Consider the following 14598-nt stretch of genomic DNA (forward strand, 5'->3'; position numbering starts at 1 on the left):
TATCTCCGCAAAATCCAGTCATGCTTTCTTTGCAGCAGGGCTGGTGCTGAGAAAATCCATTTTCAGAAAAGAGCACAGCTCTATAATCAGATTAGCAGCAAGGATCTCTGCTAAAATCTCAAGAAAATCAGGTATTGTTGAAGGAAATCCATTATCAGGCTTAAAGTAGAAGACTAGATGGGGCACCTGGGTGGCTCAGTTGGTTAACTGCCTGATTCTTATTTCGGCTCAGGTCACGATCTCAAGGTTTGTAAGTTCAAACCCCACATCAGGCTCTGTGCTGACAGCGTGGAGTCTCCTTTGCGATTCTCTCTCTCTCTCTCTCTCTCTCCCTCTCTCTCTCTCTCTCTCTCGGCTCCTCTCCCACTCACGCATGCACGCTCTCTTTCTCCCTCAAAATAAATAAACTTACAAAAAAAAAAAAGACTAGAAACTAAAGATCAGTAGACTACAACTTACTTCTAGCTTTTTTCCTTTTCTTTCCTCAGCTTTCTTTCAAAACTCTCAGAAATTACTCAAGTGCAAATCTTAATACCAACACGAAGCACCGCCCAGAAATCAGTGTCGTGAGGTTCTGATCCCGGAAATGCGAGAACGAGGGGCGTACTGTCACTGAAATGAACACAAGCCCTTGCAGGCTCCAACCTCACACCCCTCACCTCGCCGGTGTAGTCCTTCAGGACCCCCGCGTACACGTCCGAGCCATTGGGTCTGTTGATCACGATTCCCGGTGTGGGGTTGCTGAAGAAAACAAAGAAACCGAGGGACACATTTGAAGCACGCGGTGTGATATGGCTCTGAAATCTCTCTTCAAAACTATGCCCCCGTTATGTACAAAAATAGGGAGTGACCACGTTTGTCAGAGACATTTCTCATCACCCGCACAGCCGCCAACGTGCTAGTGGGATCTCAGGCAGCCCACAGTTCTCCGGTTCTTGGTGGGAGCAGTGAAGGGCTGTCCTGAAAATGACAGGTGTGGCTGGCCTCCTGCGGGAACCGTACGGCCTTCTGGGGGCAAGACCCGAGCGAGAGATCTCTCAGAGCAAAACTCTTTACAGAAAAAGATGGGGCGGAAGACAAGACTTTAATACAAGAGCTCAGGCGAGAAAGCTCAGAATGGATTCTGTGCTGTCGTGTGATCAGCCGTCCTTGGCCACAGCAGGGAAAACAAGAAGTGGGGGAGACGAGCACCGGTGCAGTTTAGTAGCCATAATGCTGCTCCTGATCTCAACACGGCAGATAAGCAGGCATGAGACCAACTATTTGTAAAGCTGAATTCAACAAACAATAAAAGCAAATTAGCACGGAAAGAAGGGCAGTAGGATCCAGCCTACAAATAAGAGTCTCCTGCGCACAGGGCCACCGAGGCAACCCCTCTGTGCTGCCTGCCCCGCTCGGAGGTCAGGAATGAGCACTGCAGAGCCCAATGGTGAGTTCTCCAAGCTGAGAAGGAACCTACACTTTTTTTTTTAAATTCTTTTCTTGACGTTTTATTTGAGAGAGAAAGAGAGAGAGAGAGAGAGAGAGAGAGAGAGAGAAAAGTGCAAGCGGGGGAGGGGCAGAGAGAGAGGGAGACACAGAATCAGAAGCAGGCTCCGGACTCCAAGCTGTCAGCACAGCGCCCGACATGGGGCTCGAACCCACAAACCGTGAGATCATGACCTGGGCTGAAGTCAGACACTTAATCGACGGAGCCACCCAGGTGCCCCAAGAAGGAACTTACACTTCAAACTCTCCCAAAGCCACCAGCCCCAAACACCCTTCAGCAACTCCTATGCCAACTGACACTGCCGGGGTGCCCCCCCCCCACAGTTGTGTTCAAAGCTCTACATGAAGCAGCCCTGTGGGATTTCATCTGCCAGTCTGTGCACGTTCTAACGTTTATATTCTAATATTAATTCTAAAGATTCCTATGAGCGGGTATGCATTTAAAAAAAAAAAAATCCCGAATTCATCACCAAGTTCAAAAATACTCCCTACTTACTCTTCAGAGTTGGCAATGTCATCATACATCATCACAATGATCTGTTCATCAGGGATCCCGTTTCTGTGAACAATCTGGTAGGCGTGACATGCATCCGCCTGGAGAAAGGATTTTGTCAAGTTTTAGATTCTGCCCAGAAGGAGGTCAATTTTGGAGTTCTTTCTCATGGAACACATGTTGTAAATCACTCCTTATTGTTCGAGTATTTAACTTATTTTAGGGGAGCCTGGGTAGCTCAGTCGGTTAAGTATCTGACTCTTGGTTTTGGTTCAGGCCAGGATCTTATGGTTCATGAGTTAGAGCCCCAGGTCAGGCTCTGCGCTGACGGTACAGAGCCTGCTTGGGATTCTCTCCCTTTCTCTCTGCCCCTTCCCTGCTCGCACACTCTCTTTCAAAAAATAAATCAAATCAAAAAAATTAAAAATAAATTATTTTAAACCATATACATCAGTCTTTTTTCAATTCAATTTTTAATTTTTTGAAATGCTTTTATTTATTTTTGAGAGAGAGAGACAGAGCGTGAGCAGGGGAGGGGCAGAGAGAGAGGGAGACACAGAATCTGAAGCAGGCTCCAGGCTCCCAGCTGTCAGCACAGAGCCCGCTGTGGGACTTGAACCCACAAACCATGAGATCATGACCTGAGCTGAAGTTGGATGCTTAACCAATTGAGCCACTCAGGCACCCCTTAACTCAATTTTTAAAACTCCCCACCTCAAACATTTAAAAAAAAAAAACTTTTTTTTTTTAAGGGAAGTGACACCTGGGTGGCTCAATCCATTAAGCATCCAACTTTGGCTCAGGTCATGATCTTGCGGTCTATGGGTTCAAGCCCTGCGTTGGGCTCTGTGCTCACAGCTCAGAGCCTGGAGCCTGCCTCAGATTCTGTGACTCCCTCTCTTTCTGCCCCTCCCCTGCCCGTGCTCTGTCTCTGTCTCCGTCTCTCTCCCAAAAATAAATGAACATTAAAAAAAAATTTTTCTTTAACTCCCTACCTCACACCCATTATCCAAACTCTCATTCACCTGGTATATGTGGGTTACACACACACACACACACACACACACACACGCATAGCATCACCACTATGGATAACAAGGGCCTTAAAAAGTCTTGAAGAATTTATTTTCATTTTTCCACACCATATAAAAGTCTCCCAAAAGCAAAGAATTAGCTCTGAAAAACAGAATGATGAACCACAGATTAAAAACTTAGTTTTGTATCAGACAGGATTCTTCCAATTCAAGTAATTTTGGCTGCCATCGTCGCTGTTCAGGGAATTGAAAACTCAGAAGGTCAGCTCAGGTATTGAAAGGAGGAAATGTACTCTTTAGTTAAAAAAAAAAAAAAAAAAAAGCAAGAGTGACAACATTAAGGCTTAAAGAAAAACTCTGTTAACGTGATTCCTTGTCCATAAGAGGGTGAAGACATTCGTTGCTTCCTTTTTCAGATGACACGTGGTCTGCTCCGGAACCTGGGAATCATTTGAGGTCAGTGAGGAAAAACTTCTCTCACTTTCTGCTCCTGTGTGTCTTTCACGAACAAATAGACACACATGAAGAGCATAGTGAGCCCAGCTCTCTGCCTCTCTGAGGAAGGGAGCTCTAGGAACTGGACCTTCAGTACACATCACATTCTACACAGTACGTAGCGCGGCAATAAAGCTTATCGAGCATTAAACCCGGCGGTGTAGATGCCTCACAACAAATGGACTTCACAGCTAGCGATGGGTGTTAAATACACAGTTCTGAATGTTGGGCGAGTGAGTCCAGGGTCTGGCACTTCGGAGCTGTTGCATGAATGGGTGACTGAATCAATAAATAACAAAAGCTCATACATCTACTGAGTTTCTAGTACGTGTCAGGCACCGTGCTGAGACTTTCTAGGCGCCACCTCATGGGATTCTCATAGCAATGCTACGTGACTAAGGTAATGATCCCTACTTTATAGGAGAGGAACCTGGAGCTTAAGGAGGTAAGGTGACCTACCCAAGCCACCCAGCTCATAGCGAGATATCCCAGGCACTCTGCCTCCAGAACTTGACGGTGCTTCATGCAGGGACAACAGAGAAATCGGAAAAATCAGATGCCCAGAGAGGGGGAGGAGCTGAAAATCTGAACAGGTTGTTTTAAGATAGTTACTAAGATAAGTATTTTATACATATACAAACTGCTAAAATGTTTAAATCCCCGTTTCTGTGGAACAAGGAAGACCTTCAATACTAACAGTTGTAGGAAAGAAAATAGCCCCCACAGATGTCCACCTCCTAATCCCCAGAACTGGAGACCATGTTGCACTACCTAGGAAAGGGGAATTAAAACAGATGGATTTAAGATGGCTCATCAGCTGACCTTAAAATAGGGAGGTTATCCTGCATTATTCCAGTGGGCCCAGTGTGGTCACAGGGGTCCTGGTGTGTAGAAGAAGGAGGCAGTGAATCAGCGTTGCAGGGATACAATGTCAGAAAAGACTCAATTGCGCCATTGCTGGCTTTGAACGTGGAGGAAGGGGCCATGAGCCAAAGAATGAGGACAGCCCGTAAAAGCTGGAAGAGGTAAGAACATGGCAACTCCTTCAGAGTCACCAGAGAGGAACACAGCCCTTTTCACATCTTGATTTAATGTAGTAAGACCCCCCGTTCAAGTTTCTCACCTCCAGAACTGTAACATAATAAATGTGCATTGTTTTAAGCCACTAAGCTTGTAGTGATTTGTTATAGCAACATTAGAAAACGAATCCACTGATGGTGGAAGTTTAGTGTGATTGGCATTCTACTTGGGAGAATATCTTGCCATTACCCAATCAACTTGAAGCACCTTCCCTCCAACCCAGGGATTCTGCTCCTAGCGAGACCCTAAAAAAACTCTAACCTGCACGTGCAGTAGAGGATTATTCATAGCAAAAGAAAAAAAAGGAAGAAAGAAAGAAAGGGAAAAAGAAATAACCCAAAGGACCATTAGTAGCTGGAAAAAATAAACTGTCATATGCTCATATAATGGAATACCATAAAGCTCCGATGGATGGATGGATGGATGGATGGATGGATGGGTGGATGGAAGGAAGGAATACAACCCATGTTTCAAATAGATGAATCTCAGGAACAAAATGCAAACAAGAATAAGTCACACAAAAATGCATTCACTATGATTACAGTTATATAAAGGCCAAAACAGGCGAAAGTGAACATTTTGTTGTTTATAGTTAAATACACATATGGTAAAACCAGAAAGCAAAGTGAAGGAATGATTGACAAACAATTCAGGGGCTTGCCATCAGTCAGGAAGGAGGGGGACTGAATCAGACAGGGCATAGGGTCTTAGTAATGTTTTTTGGTTTTTTTAGTCTGATACAGGTATTCATTATTATTATTATTATTATTATTATTATTTAAATTGCACACACAGGTCATATAGATAGTTCTTTGCTTTCCTTTTCATTAAAAAAAAATCAAACCAATATTATGTCAGATTTAACTTATTCTTATGATGAAAGTGAAAGTGACCAGGTATACCCACCCATTCCCCTTGGTGACAACCATCCTATTATTTATTCCTTTTGTCAGAAGCCAGGTTCATTTTAAAAAAATAAAAATAAAAACACTTAAGAATAACTCTAACAAAAGTGTCAGACTGATACACTGAAAATCTGAAAATGTTGAGGGAAATTAAAGAAGATCAAAATAAACAGAAACACCTCATGTTCACGGATGAGAAGACTTAATTAATTCTATTTAAAAAATGTTTTTAAATGACCAGCAGGCTTTTTTGCAGAAGTGAACAAGATGATCCTAAAATTTATAGGAAATTGCAAAAACCCAAGAACAGCCAAAACAATTTTGAAAAAGTTGAAGGACTTTTACTTCCTTTTGCATACTTATATGTATTATGTACTGTATTCCTACAAGAAAGTAAGCTACAGAAAAGAAAATGTTACTGAGAAAATCATAAGGAAGAGAAAATGCCTGTATAGTACTATATCATATTTACTGAAAAAGATCTGCATATAAATGGATCTGTGCCATTCAAACCTATGTTGTTCCAAGGATCAAATGTACATCAGGGACAGAACAGTCTTTTCAACAAATGGTGCTGGGACCATATGAAAATCCACACAAAAAGATGAACTTGGGCCTTCATTTCACACCACTCACAAAAATTAACTCAAAATGGGTCATAGGCTTGAATGTAAGGGCTACAACAATAAGACTTTTGGAAGATAACTTAGGACAAAATCTTCAGGACCTTGAGTTACAACCGCAAAGATGTTGTAGATATGACACCTAAAGTAAGGTCCATAAGCCAAAAAAATTGATACGCTGGACATCAGCAAAATTAAATACTTGAATGCTTCAAAAGACACCATTAAGAAAATGCAAAGATAAGCAACAGGGTAAGAGAAAATATATACAAAACACGTATCTGATAGAGAATTTGCATCTAGAATATGCAAAGAACATTGATAAGACCATCAACCCAATCAAAAGTGGATAAAGGATTTGAATTAACATTTCACCTAAGATACACAAATGGCTAAAAAGCACATAAAAAGATGCTCAATGTCATTAATTACTAGGGAAATGTAAGTTGAAAGCACAAGACACCAATTCACAGCTAGACAGACAATAACAAGTGTTGGTGAGGATGTGGGAACCAGGAACCTCCTCCATTCACTGCTTGTGGGAATGTAAAATGGTGCCGCCATTTTAGAAAGTGACTCAACAGTTTCTCAAAGGTTGAACTTAAAGTTACCACATGACCGAGCAATTCTTTCTGCCCAAGAGAAACAAAAACATTTATCCAGCCAAGATTTACAGACCAATGTTCTTAGCAACACTGCACACAATAGGCAAAAAATGGGAACAACTCAAATGTCCACCAACTGGTAAGACGACAGATAAAATGTGGTCTATACATACTATTTAATATTCTTTGCCAATAAAAAGGAACAAAGTACTGACATGCTACAACACAGATACATCTCAAAAACATTATGTTCACAGAAACAGAAGACTACATGTCAAATGGCTCCACCGATATGAAACGTCCAGAAATGGCAAATTTATAGAGACAGAAGGTATATTTTCAGTGGTTGCCTGAGGCTGGGGGCTGGGGCTGCAAATGGGCTGGAGGGAATCTAACTGGGTAGATGGAAATGTTCTAAAACTGATTTATGGTGATGTGTGCACAACTTGGTAAATTTACTGAAAAAAATCATTGAATTATATACTTGAAATGGGTGAATCACATGTGATATGTACAACATGCCTCAATAACGCTACGTATTTTAGAAAGGGCAGGTTCGGCGTGTCCTGTTCTGGCACTTCTCCCACACTATTTGGACTCCTCACCACCACCTCGACAGGCACATGCTTTCATCCACATTTTGCAAACGGGGACAGACTCAGCACAGACTCGGCAATTCAAACACAGGTCTCCTGACCCCGACCATGCCTTGTGCCCTTCTTCCACAAGAAGCAGTCTCACAGTCAGGTCATGGGTCTCTCCGAGGTCCAGAGGTGCTTGGTTGCCTCTAACTTTGTTAACCTAAAGGGGCTCCTTGTTAGACTCAGTATTGACTGCTACTCAAAACAAGTAAGCGTAGGGTTAAACCAAGTCAAATACTTGAGAAATGGTGCTAAAAGCCACTTGAATTACTTCCTTTGCACTATCTGGCCCATACGTTATTTTCCCCTGAAAACCAGAAAAGCCTACGAAGCAGTATGTGAGGACGGTATTGAGCAAGATTCTATAAAGAAGGCAAGGCCCTCTGGGCCACTGAGCAGACACTGCCATGACTCAGCTTGGTCCACAGCTTGTGTTAGGAGTTCTGACGAGAGGCCTGTAAAGCATCCCGTGATTCCCTGATGCAAGCCACTGTCCGACAATGCCTGCCTGTGATGCTGCCACCTCAGGCCAGCTGTGAGCCAAATGAGAACCACCACTTTAGAACAAAGGTTAAACTCAACTGGCACATTCCGGTCATGGTCAGTGGAAAGGGGTCCACTTACGAGCCAGGTAAGGATCTGAGAGAGAGAGGCGCCTCCTGGTCTGCTCATTGACGGATGTGTGCATATTATCACTTCCTGGTACATACTGTGTGCTGCCTGGGTGAGGCAGTCCCTGGGTCAGGGACTTTGCAGAGTTGCCTCACTGAGCCCACCACCAACTCGAACTTTCCAGAGGAGAATCAGAGGTTTAAAATGAGATGGCGGGGGGTGGGTGGTAAAGTTGAAAAAAAAAAAAAAAAGAGAAAATAGAGACAGAGAGCAGTGGTTGCAGGGGGCTGGGATGGGAGCAGGGACTGACAGCAAACCGGTATGAGGGAACTTTCTAGAATAATGAAAGTGTCCTAAAAATGGACTGTGGCCATGCTTGCAGAGCTGTATAAATTTGCTGAAACTCACAGAAAGTATACAATTATAACAGATGAACTGTAGGACATGTAAAGGTATGCCTCAATAGAGCTGTTTTAAAAAGTGGTGATTGCACCCATTTTTTAAAAAATCTATAAAATCAAGTGCTCTTGCATGGCTCAGTCAGTTAAGCATCCAACTGATTTCGGCTCAGGTCATGATCTTATGGCTCGTGGGTTTGAGCCCTGTGTCGGGCTCTGTGCTGACAGTGTGGAGCTTGCTCTCTCTCTCAAAAGTAATAAAAACATTTTTTAAAATCTATAAAATGAAAACTGGTCTTTTTTTTTTTTTAACTTTTTAATGTTTATTTATTTTTGAGAGCCAGAGCATGAGCAGGGGAAGGGCAGAGAGAGGAGACACAGAATCTGAAGCAGGCTCCAATCTCTGAGCTGTCAGCACCGAGCCCGATGTGGGGCTCGAACTCACAAACCGCAAAATCGTGATCTGAGCCGAAGTTGATGCTTAACCAACTGAGCTACCCAGGTGCCCCTAAAGGTGGTCTTTTAGAAACATGATGACTCTGTCGCTTGGCCCTCTATCACACGTCTTTCTCCCAGTTCCAACAAGAAGAGTGAGTTCTAGGCTTCTCCTTCTCCCTCTCTGCCTCAACTGAAACCCGCCTATCTGCCTCCCAGCTCCTGGGACAGATGCTCTTAAAGCTTCCAGGAGGAGGTGGTGGCCCCCTTTCTCTCTGCCGCCACCCAACTCCAGACCAGACCAGCGGAGTGGGGGGACGTCTGCCAACACATGGCAAACCTTGGAGCCCCATTGCCAGCAACGGCCTCAAACCCTCCCAACCCCCATCCTTTGAGTGACACCTGGTCACATGTGCCTCTCCTCAATTCCTGTCACCCCCAAAGTCCCCAGGGGGCCGTGAACTTCACCAGCAATCTATTTCAACAGCCGCCCCCACGGTTCCACCTGAGGTCTTCCTCCTCCACATGCTCAGACCTGTCCTGAAAGAAACCCTCCTCCAACCCCAGTTCCTCCTGTAGTGGCCCATTCCATTCCCCTTGACAAGCCTGTCCCCGAGTGCTGTTTGCACTTCCGGACCTCTCCCTCTCTCCTCCGCCCCGACACTGCAGGCACTTGCCCTGGTGAGGCCTCCCCCCTCTCCCCCGCAACCGGCTGAGGGCACCAGATGCAGACCTTCCACCCACCTCGCCTCAGACCAACCCCCTCGAGGCCATCCAGTAATCCCACCCCAAAATGGAAACCAGAGAAACCCAGTTTGTCAAGACAAAACATGATTTAAATAACCATCATCACGCACACAGCAAAGCACTCAGCAGTGATTTAAATTGGGCCTGGTGTCCCCGTCCTTCCGCAACAAAAGGAATTTGCGGGAACAAGCGCTGTGTCAATCCAAGAAGGTAAACCTCCATCCAAACATAGGTTGAAAAGTCTGTGTAGGTTCTAGGAGGAAAGTTCTTTCAAATGCTCTTTTAATGATTAGTCTCCAAAGCCAAGAAGGCCAATGTTGGCAGCGGCTGAGGACAGAACCAGGCCAGTAGTGCTAAGTGCTGAGTTCAGCGATGACTCAGTGCTCGTGTTTCCTCCGCTCGGCCTCTGTCCTCTTTACTCAAGGATGAGTGTTTTTCACTCTTTCTTTTGGGAAGCGAGTGCTTCCCTTCATTCTGTTTTGATATTATTTTACCAGGGGAAACTAGCACCCTTCAACAACCACAAGAAAAAACAGAAAGGGTTTTCTCAGAGGAAAGGGTCATTGGATCCCTATACTTAATAATGTTTAACCAATAATATTCTTTCTAAGTGGGTTGTACAAAAACCAGCGTGGCAAGGGGTGCTTGGGTGGCTCCGTCGGTTTCAAACATCTGACTCTTGATTTTGATTCAGGTTATGATCTCATGGTTCAGGAGTTCAAGGCCCTCATCGGGCTCCATAGCATGCAGGCTGCTTGGGATTCCCTCTGATTTCCCTCTCCCTCTGTCTCTCTCTTTCTCTCTCTCAAAATTAAATAAGTAACATTTAAGGGGCGCCTGGGTGGCTCAGTCGGTTAAGTGTCTGACTTCGGCTCTGGTCATGATCTCAAGGTGCATGAGTTCGAGCCTGGGATTCTCTCTCCCTCTCTCTCTCTCTGTCCCTTCCCCACATGCGTGCGCGCTCTCTCTCTCTCTCTCTCTCTCAAAATAAATAAACTAAAAAAAAAAAAAAAGACTGACTGGTGAATCAGCCTGTTCACGATCGGTGACCTGTATTTAACACCTTATCTTTCTCCTGCCTGGGAGAGGGAGGAGAAAATTGAGAGACGGATCAGCCATGTACTCAGGTTGCTCCTCCGTAAATGGGTCAGGTCTGTGGTTAAGTACTAAGATGTTACAAGGGATCATCTTGAATGACAACAACGTTTCAGTCAAGCCAAAGTTCTTGTTCGGCAAACACACAAAAACATTCACGAAACAGGTCATTCAATCATCATCACGTTCCGGAGCTGGTAGGGAGGTCTTCTAAACCAGCGCCCTGCCTAACAGATAACGAAAACAAACAGCCCCGGAGGGTAACGCGCGAGCAGCGCTGCCCAGGCCGTGGGTGCACAGACTCCAGGCCTGCGCTGTCCCGTACAGCAACTCCCGGGGCAACCGAACACTTCAAGTACAGCCCGTCCAAACTGCATAGATCGTCAATGTAAATGCATACCAGATTCTGATGATATAGCGTAAAAAAAAAAAAAAAAAGGTAAAATATCTCATCATTAACTTTTTATATTGATTACAGTGAAATGATAGTTTGCATATATTGGGATAAATAAGATGTAGCAAAGTTACTTTCATCTGTTTCTTTTTATTTCTCAAAAATGTGGTCGGGGCACTTGGGTGGCTCAGTCGGTTAAGCATCTGACTTCGGCTCAGGTCATGATCTCACGGTTCGTGAGTTCAAGCCCCACATCGGCTCTCTGCTGTCTGTGTAGGGCCCGTGTCCGAGCCTCTGTCCCCCCGTCTCTCTACCCCTCCAGCATGCACATGGTCTCTCTCTCTCAAAAATAAACGTTAAAAAAAAAAATGTGGCTACTAGAAATTTTACCACAACACACGTGGCCCTCCTACTAGACAGCGCTGTTCAGAGCTAGTCAGCCCAGGTTTGATCCAGGCTCAACCACCTGCCATCAGTGCCTCACTGGGTGGAGGACTGACTTTCTATGCCTCAGTCCTCTCGTTCACAAAGAGGAAACAAGAACTGGGCCTACTGTGCATTGCTCCACGACGACGGGGTGAGATGAGTTCACTTGTGGAAGCTCTCTTAGACGAGAAGCCAGCACACCCTGCATCCTGTTTCTGAGAATTGACAGATTAACTGATGGTTTAAGCAACAACTCTACCGAACTAAAAAAGTCACATAAAAGTCAGCTTTATAAAATATACAACCCATGGTGAGCCACAGTCGGTTAAGCATCTGACTTGGGCTCAGGTCATGATCTCCTGGTTCACCAGTTCAAGCCCCGCGGTTGGGCTCTGTGCTCACAGTTCAGAGCCTGGAGCCTGCTTCGGATTCTGTGTCTCCCTCTCTCTCTGCCCCTCCCCTGATCATGTTCTATCTCTCCCTCTCAAAAATAAACATTAAAAAAAATAAAACAAAATATACAACCCAGTGGTATCCAGGATATTCATAAAGTTGTGTAACCATCACCCTCTCTAATTCCAGAACATTCTTATTACCCCAGAGTCACTCCCCATTCCCCCCTCCACCCAGACCTTGGCAACCACCGATCAACTTTCCATCTCTACAGATTTCCCTATGCTGGCCTTTCATATCAGTGGGATCCTATGTGGTCCTTTGTGACTGGCTTCTTTCACTCAGCATGTTTTTACGGTTCATCCACGCTGAAGCCTGCTTCAGTACTTCATTCCTTTCTGTGGCCAAATAATACCCCTTGTATGGACGTACCACATTTGTTTATCCACTCGTCAGTTGATGGACATTTGGACTGTTCCCACTTTTTCACCAGCATGAATAATACTGCCATGAACATTCATGTACAAGCATCTGTGTGGACATATGTGTTCATTTCTCTGGATGCATACCTAGGAATGGAACTGCTGTGTCATGTGGGGACTCAACGTCTCACCTTTTGGGGAACTGCCAGTGTTCCAAAATGGCTGCACCATTTTACGAGCCCCCCATTTCTCCACATCCTTGCCAACACACATCCTTTAGCCAGCCTTGGGGAGTATGAATGACTTTTTAAAAAGTCTGTTCTATTGACAATGTGCAGGATTGTTTACAGAATACCAGGGTCATAAAGAAAAGCATTAGTCATGGTCTTACCTGGTGCCTATAATTATACCAGCCATTTGAGCCTGCGACAATCACCACCCAGTGCTTGCCCCCGTCCTCGGGATCATCCATGGGAACAGCACCGATTCCCAGGACCATGCTGAGCAACACAGCTCCTTCCCAAATCATTCTGTGCCTCAGAGTTCAACGGCAGGAACCTGGGGAGAAAAAAGCAGAGAGTCAAGCAAAAAAGGAATGACAAAAACAGAATATTGTTGGCCCCTGAGGAAATATCACAGCAAATGGGTCAAAAAGAGAAGAGCAGTTAATCATCAGATAGAACAGGCTAAGGACAAAAATGATGACTGAGCAGAATTTTATCTTTAGCTCTGTGGCCCCCTTCCCTAAGGGGAAAAAGGTCTACTCATATCTCCCTCACTACAGGTTGAAGTTATGGGTATAAACCAAAGAATACTGTGAAAACTCTTTAAAAAGTTTTTGTCATGGGCACCTGGGTGGCTCAGTCGGTTAGGCGTTTGACTTCAGCTCAGGTCATGATCTCGCGGTTCATGAGTTCGAGCCCCGTGTCGGGCTCTGTGCTGACAGCTCAGAGCCTGGAGCCTGCTTCGGATTCTGTGTCTCCCTCTCTCTCTGCTCTTCCCCTGCTCTCGCTCTGTCTCTCTCTCTCTGTCTCTCTCTCTCTGTCTCTCTCAAAAATAAACAAACATTAAAAAAACTTAAAAAGTTTTTATCACAACTTGGAATACAGCAGATAAAACTCACCACCACCACCAACAAAACTCACTGTATTAGAAGAATGTCTACCACCCTGTATGAAATGTTTGCAAGGAAAGAATACATATGTAATGTGTGCGTAGAAAAATGTGGAGGGCAGACATAGAAATTTAACAGTAGATAGTGATTGGCGGCAGGTAGAATTCAGGATGATTTCCTCCTAGCTCTCTTTTTACTACAATTAACAGATATTATTATGCAATAAAGTTCGTAAAAATTCAAACACTGAGGGGCAATTTATAAGTTTGAGTGAGTTACCTGGATGAGCTATAGTCAAACATTGGCAGCTCAGCTCAATGCCTTTGTACAATATTTACAACCATACACGAATTCAGTAAGGCAGGCAGAGCAAATATTTTATTCCTTGTTATAGGAAGGGGAGATTAAAGCAAGAGAAGTGACTTGTCCAATATCCAGTCAGCCAGCTCTGGCCAGAGACCAGAACCCATGCCTTCTGAATTCCTGGTTCAGGCTTTCTGCCACACAGTTCTACATTGAGACTTTATTCTTTTTTTTTTTTTTTTTAATTTTTTAACATTTATTTATTATTGAGAGACAGAGATAGAGCATGAGCATGAGAGGAGCAGAGAGAAGGGGAGACACAGAATCTGAAGCAGGCTCCAGGCTCTGAGCTGCCAGCACAGAGCCCAATGCAGGGCTCGAACTCACGAACTGTGAGATCATGACCTGAGCTGAAGTCGGACACTTAACCAACTGAGCCACCCAGGTGCCCTGAGACTTTATTCTTAATGAAGTACATGCCCAATTTTATACTGCACGGCCAAAACTTTAAAGTTTTAATGCATAAGAGGCAGTACCCAGGCCGAGTCCCGGCCACTTTGCCTTACTCAGATCAGACACTGCCCTGTGTCTGAATGTTATTCTAAAATAACAGCCTTCCTGTGACAGATACCAGGCCTGTCACACTGAGAGAAGACGAAAACCAGTCTCTGAGATGTAGGGATTCGGCAGAACAGTCTGCAAAGCTGACCTCTGACACTTATGCCATTTGTCAAATAGGGCTCACTCACCCATTCACTTACTCATTCATTCATTCACCCAGTTGGCCAGAGTCTCCTGGACACCCACTCTGGCAAAAAACATGCTGGATGCTCTGAACGCAGCAGGACAGGACAAAGCCTCTATCCTTGGCGAGCATGCTGCCAGCAAAGGAATG

The 14598-nt window shown here is 44.6% G+C and overlaps 1 protein-coding gene across 1 annotated transcript in view; it reads right to left on the bottom strand.

The window, feature by feature from the left end:
- Positions 1-14598, bottom strand: part of LGMN (legumain) — a 36465-nt gene that overhangs the window by 12998 nt on the left and 8869 nt on the right. The window contains exons 2-4 of the mRNA XM_058740108.1: positions 12678-12843; positions 1985-2082; positions 660-741 (exon numbers count right to left, since the gene is read on the bottom strand). Of these exons, the coding sequence (XP_058596091.1) occupies positions 660-741; positions 1985-2082; positions 12678-12815 (318 nt within the window). The 5' untranslated portion in view covers positions 12816-12843. The remainder of the gene's footprint in view (positions 1-659; positions 742-1984; positions 2083-12677; positions 12844-14598) is intronic.

The sequence above is a fragment of the Neofelis nebulosa genome, chromosome 7 (genome assembly GCF_028018385.1).
Source record: "Neofelis nebulosa isolate mNeoNeb1 chromosome 7, mNeoNeb1.pri, whole genome shotgun sequence".
NCBI classification, from domain to species: domain Eukaryota; kingdom Metazoa; phylum Chordata; class Mammalia; order Carnivora; family Felidae; genus Neofelis; species Neofelis nebulosa.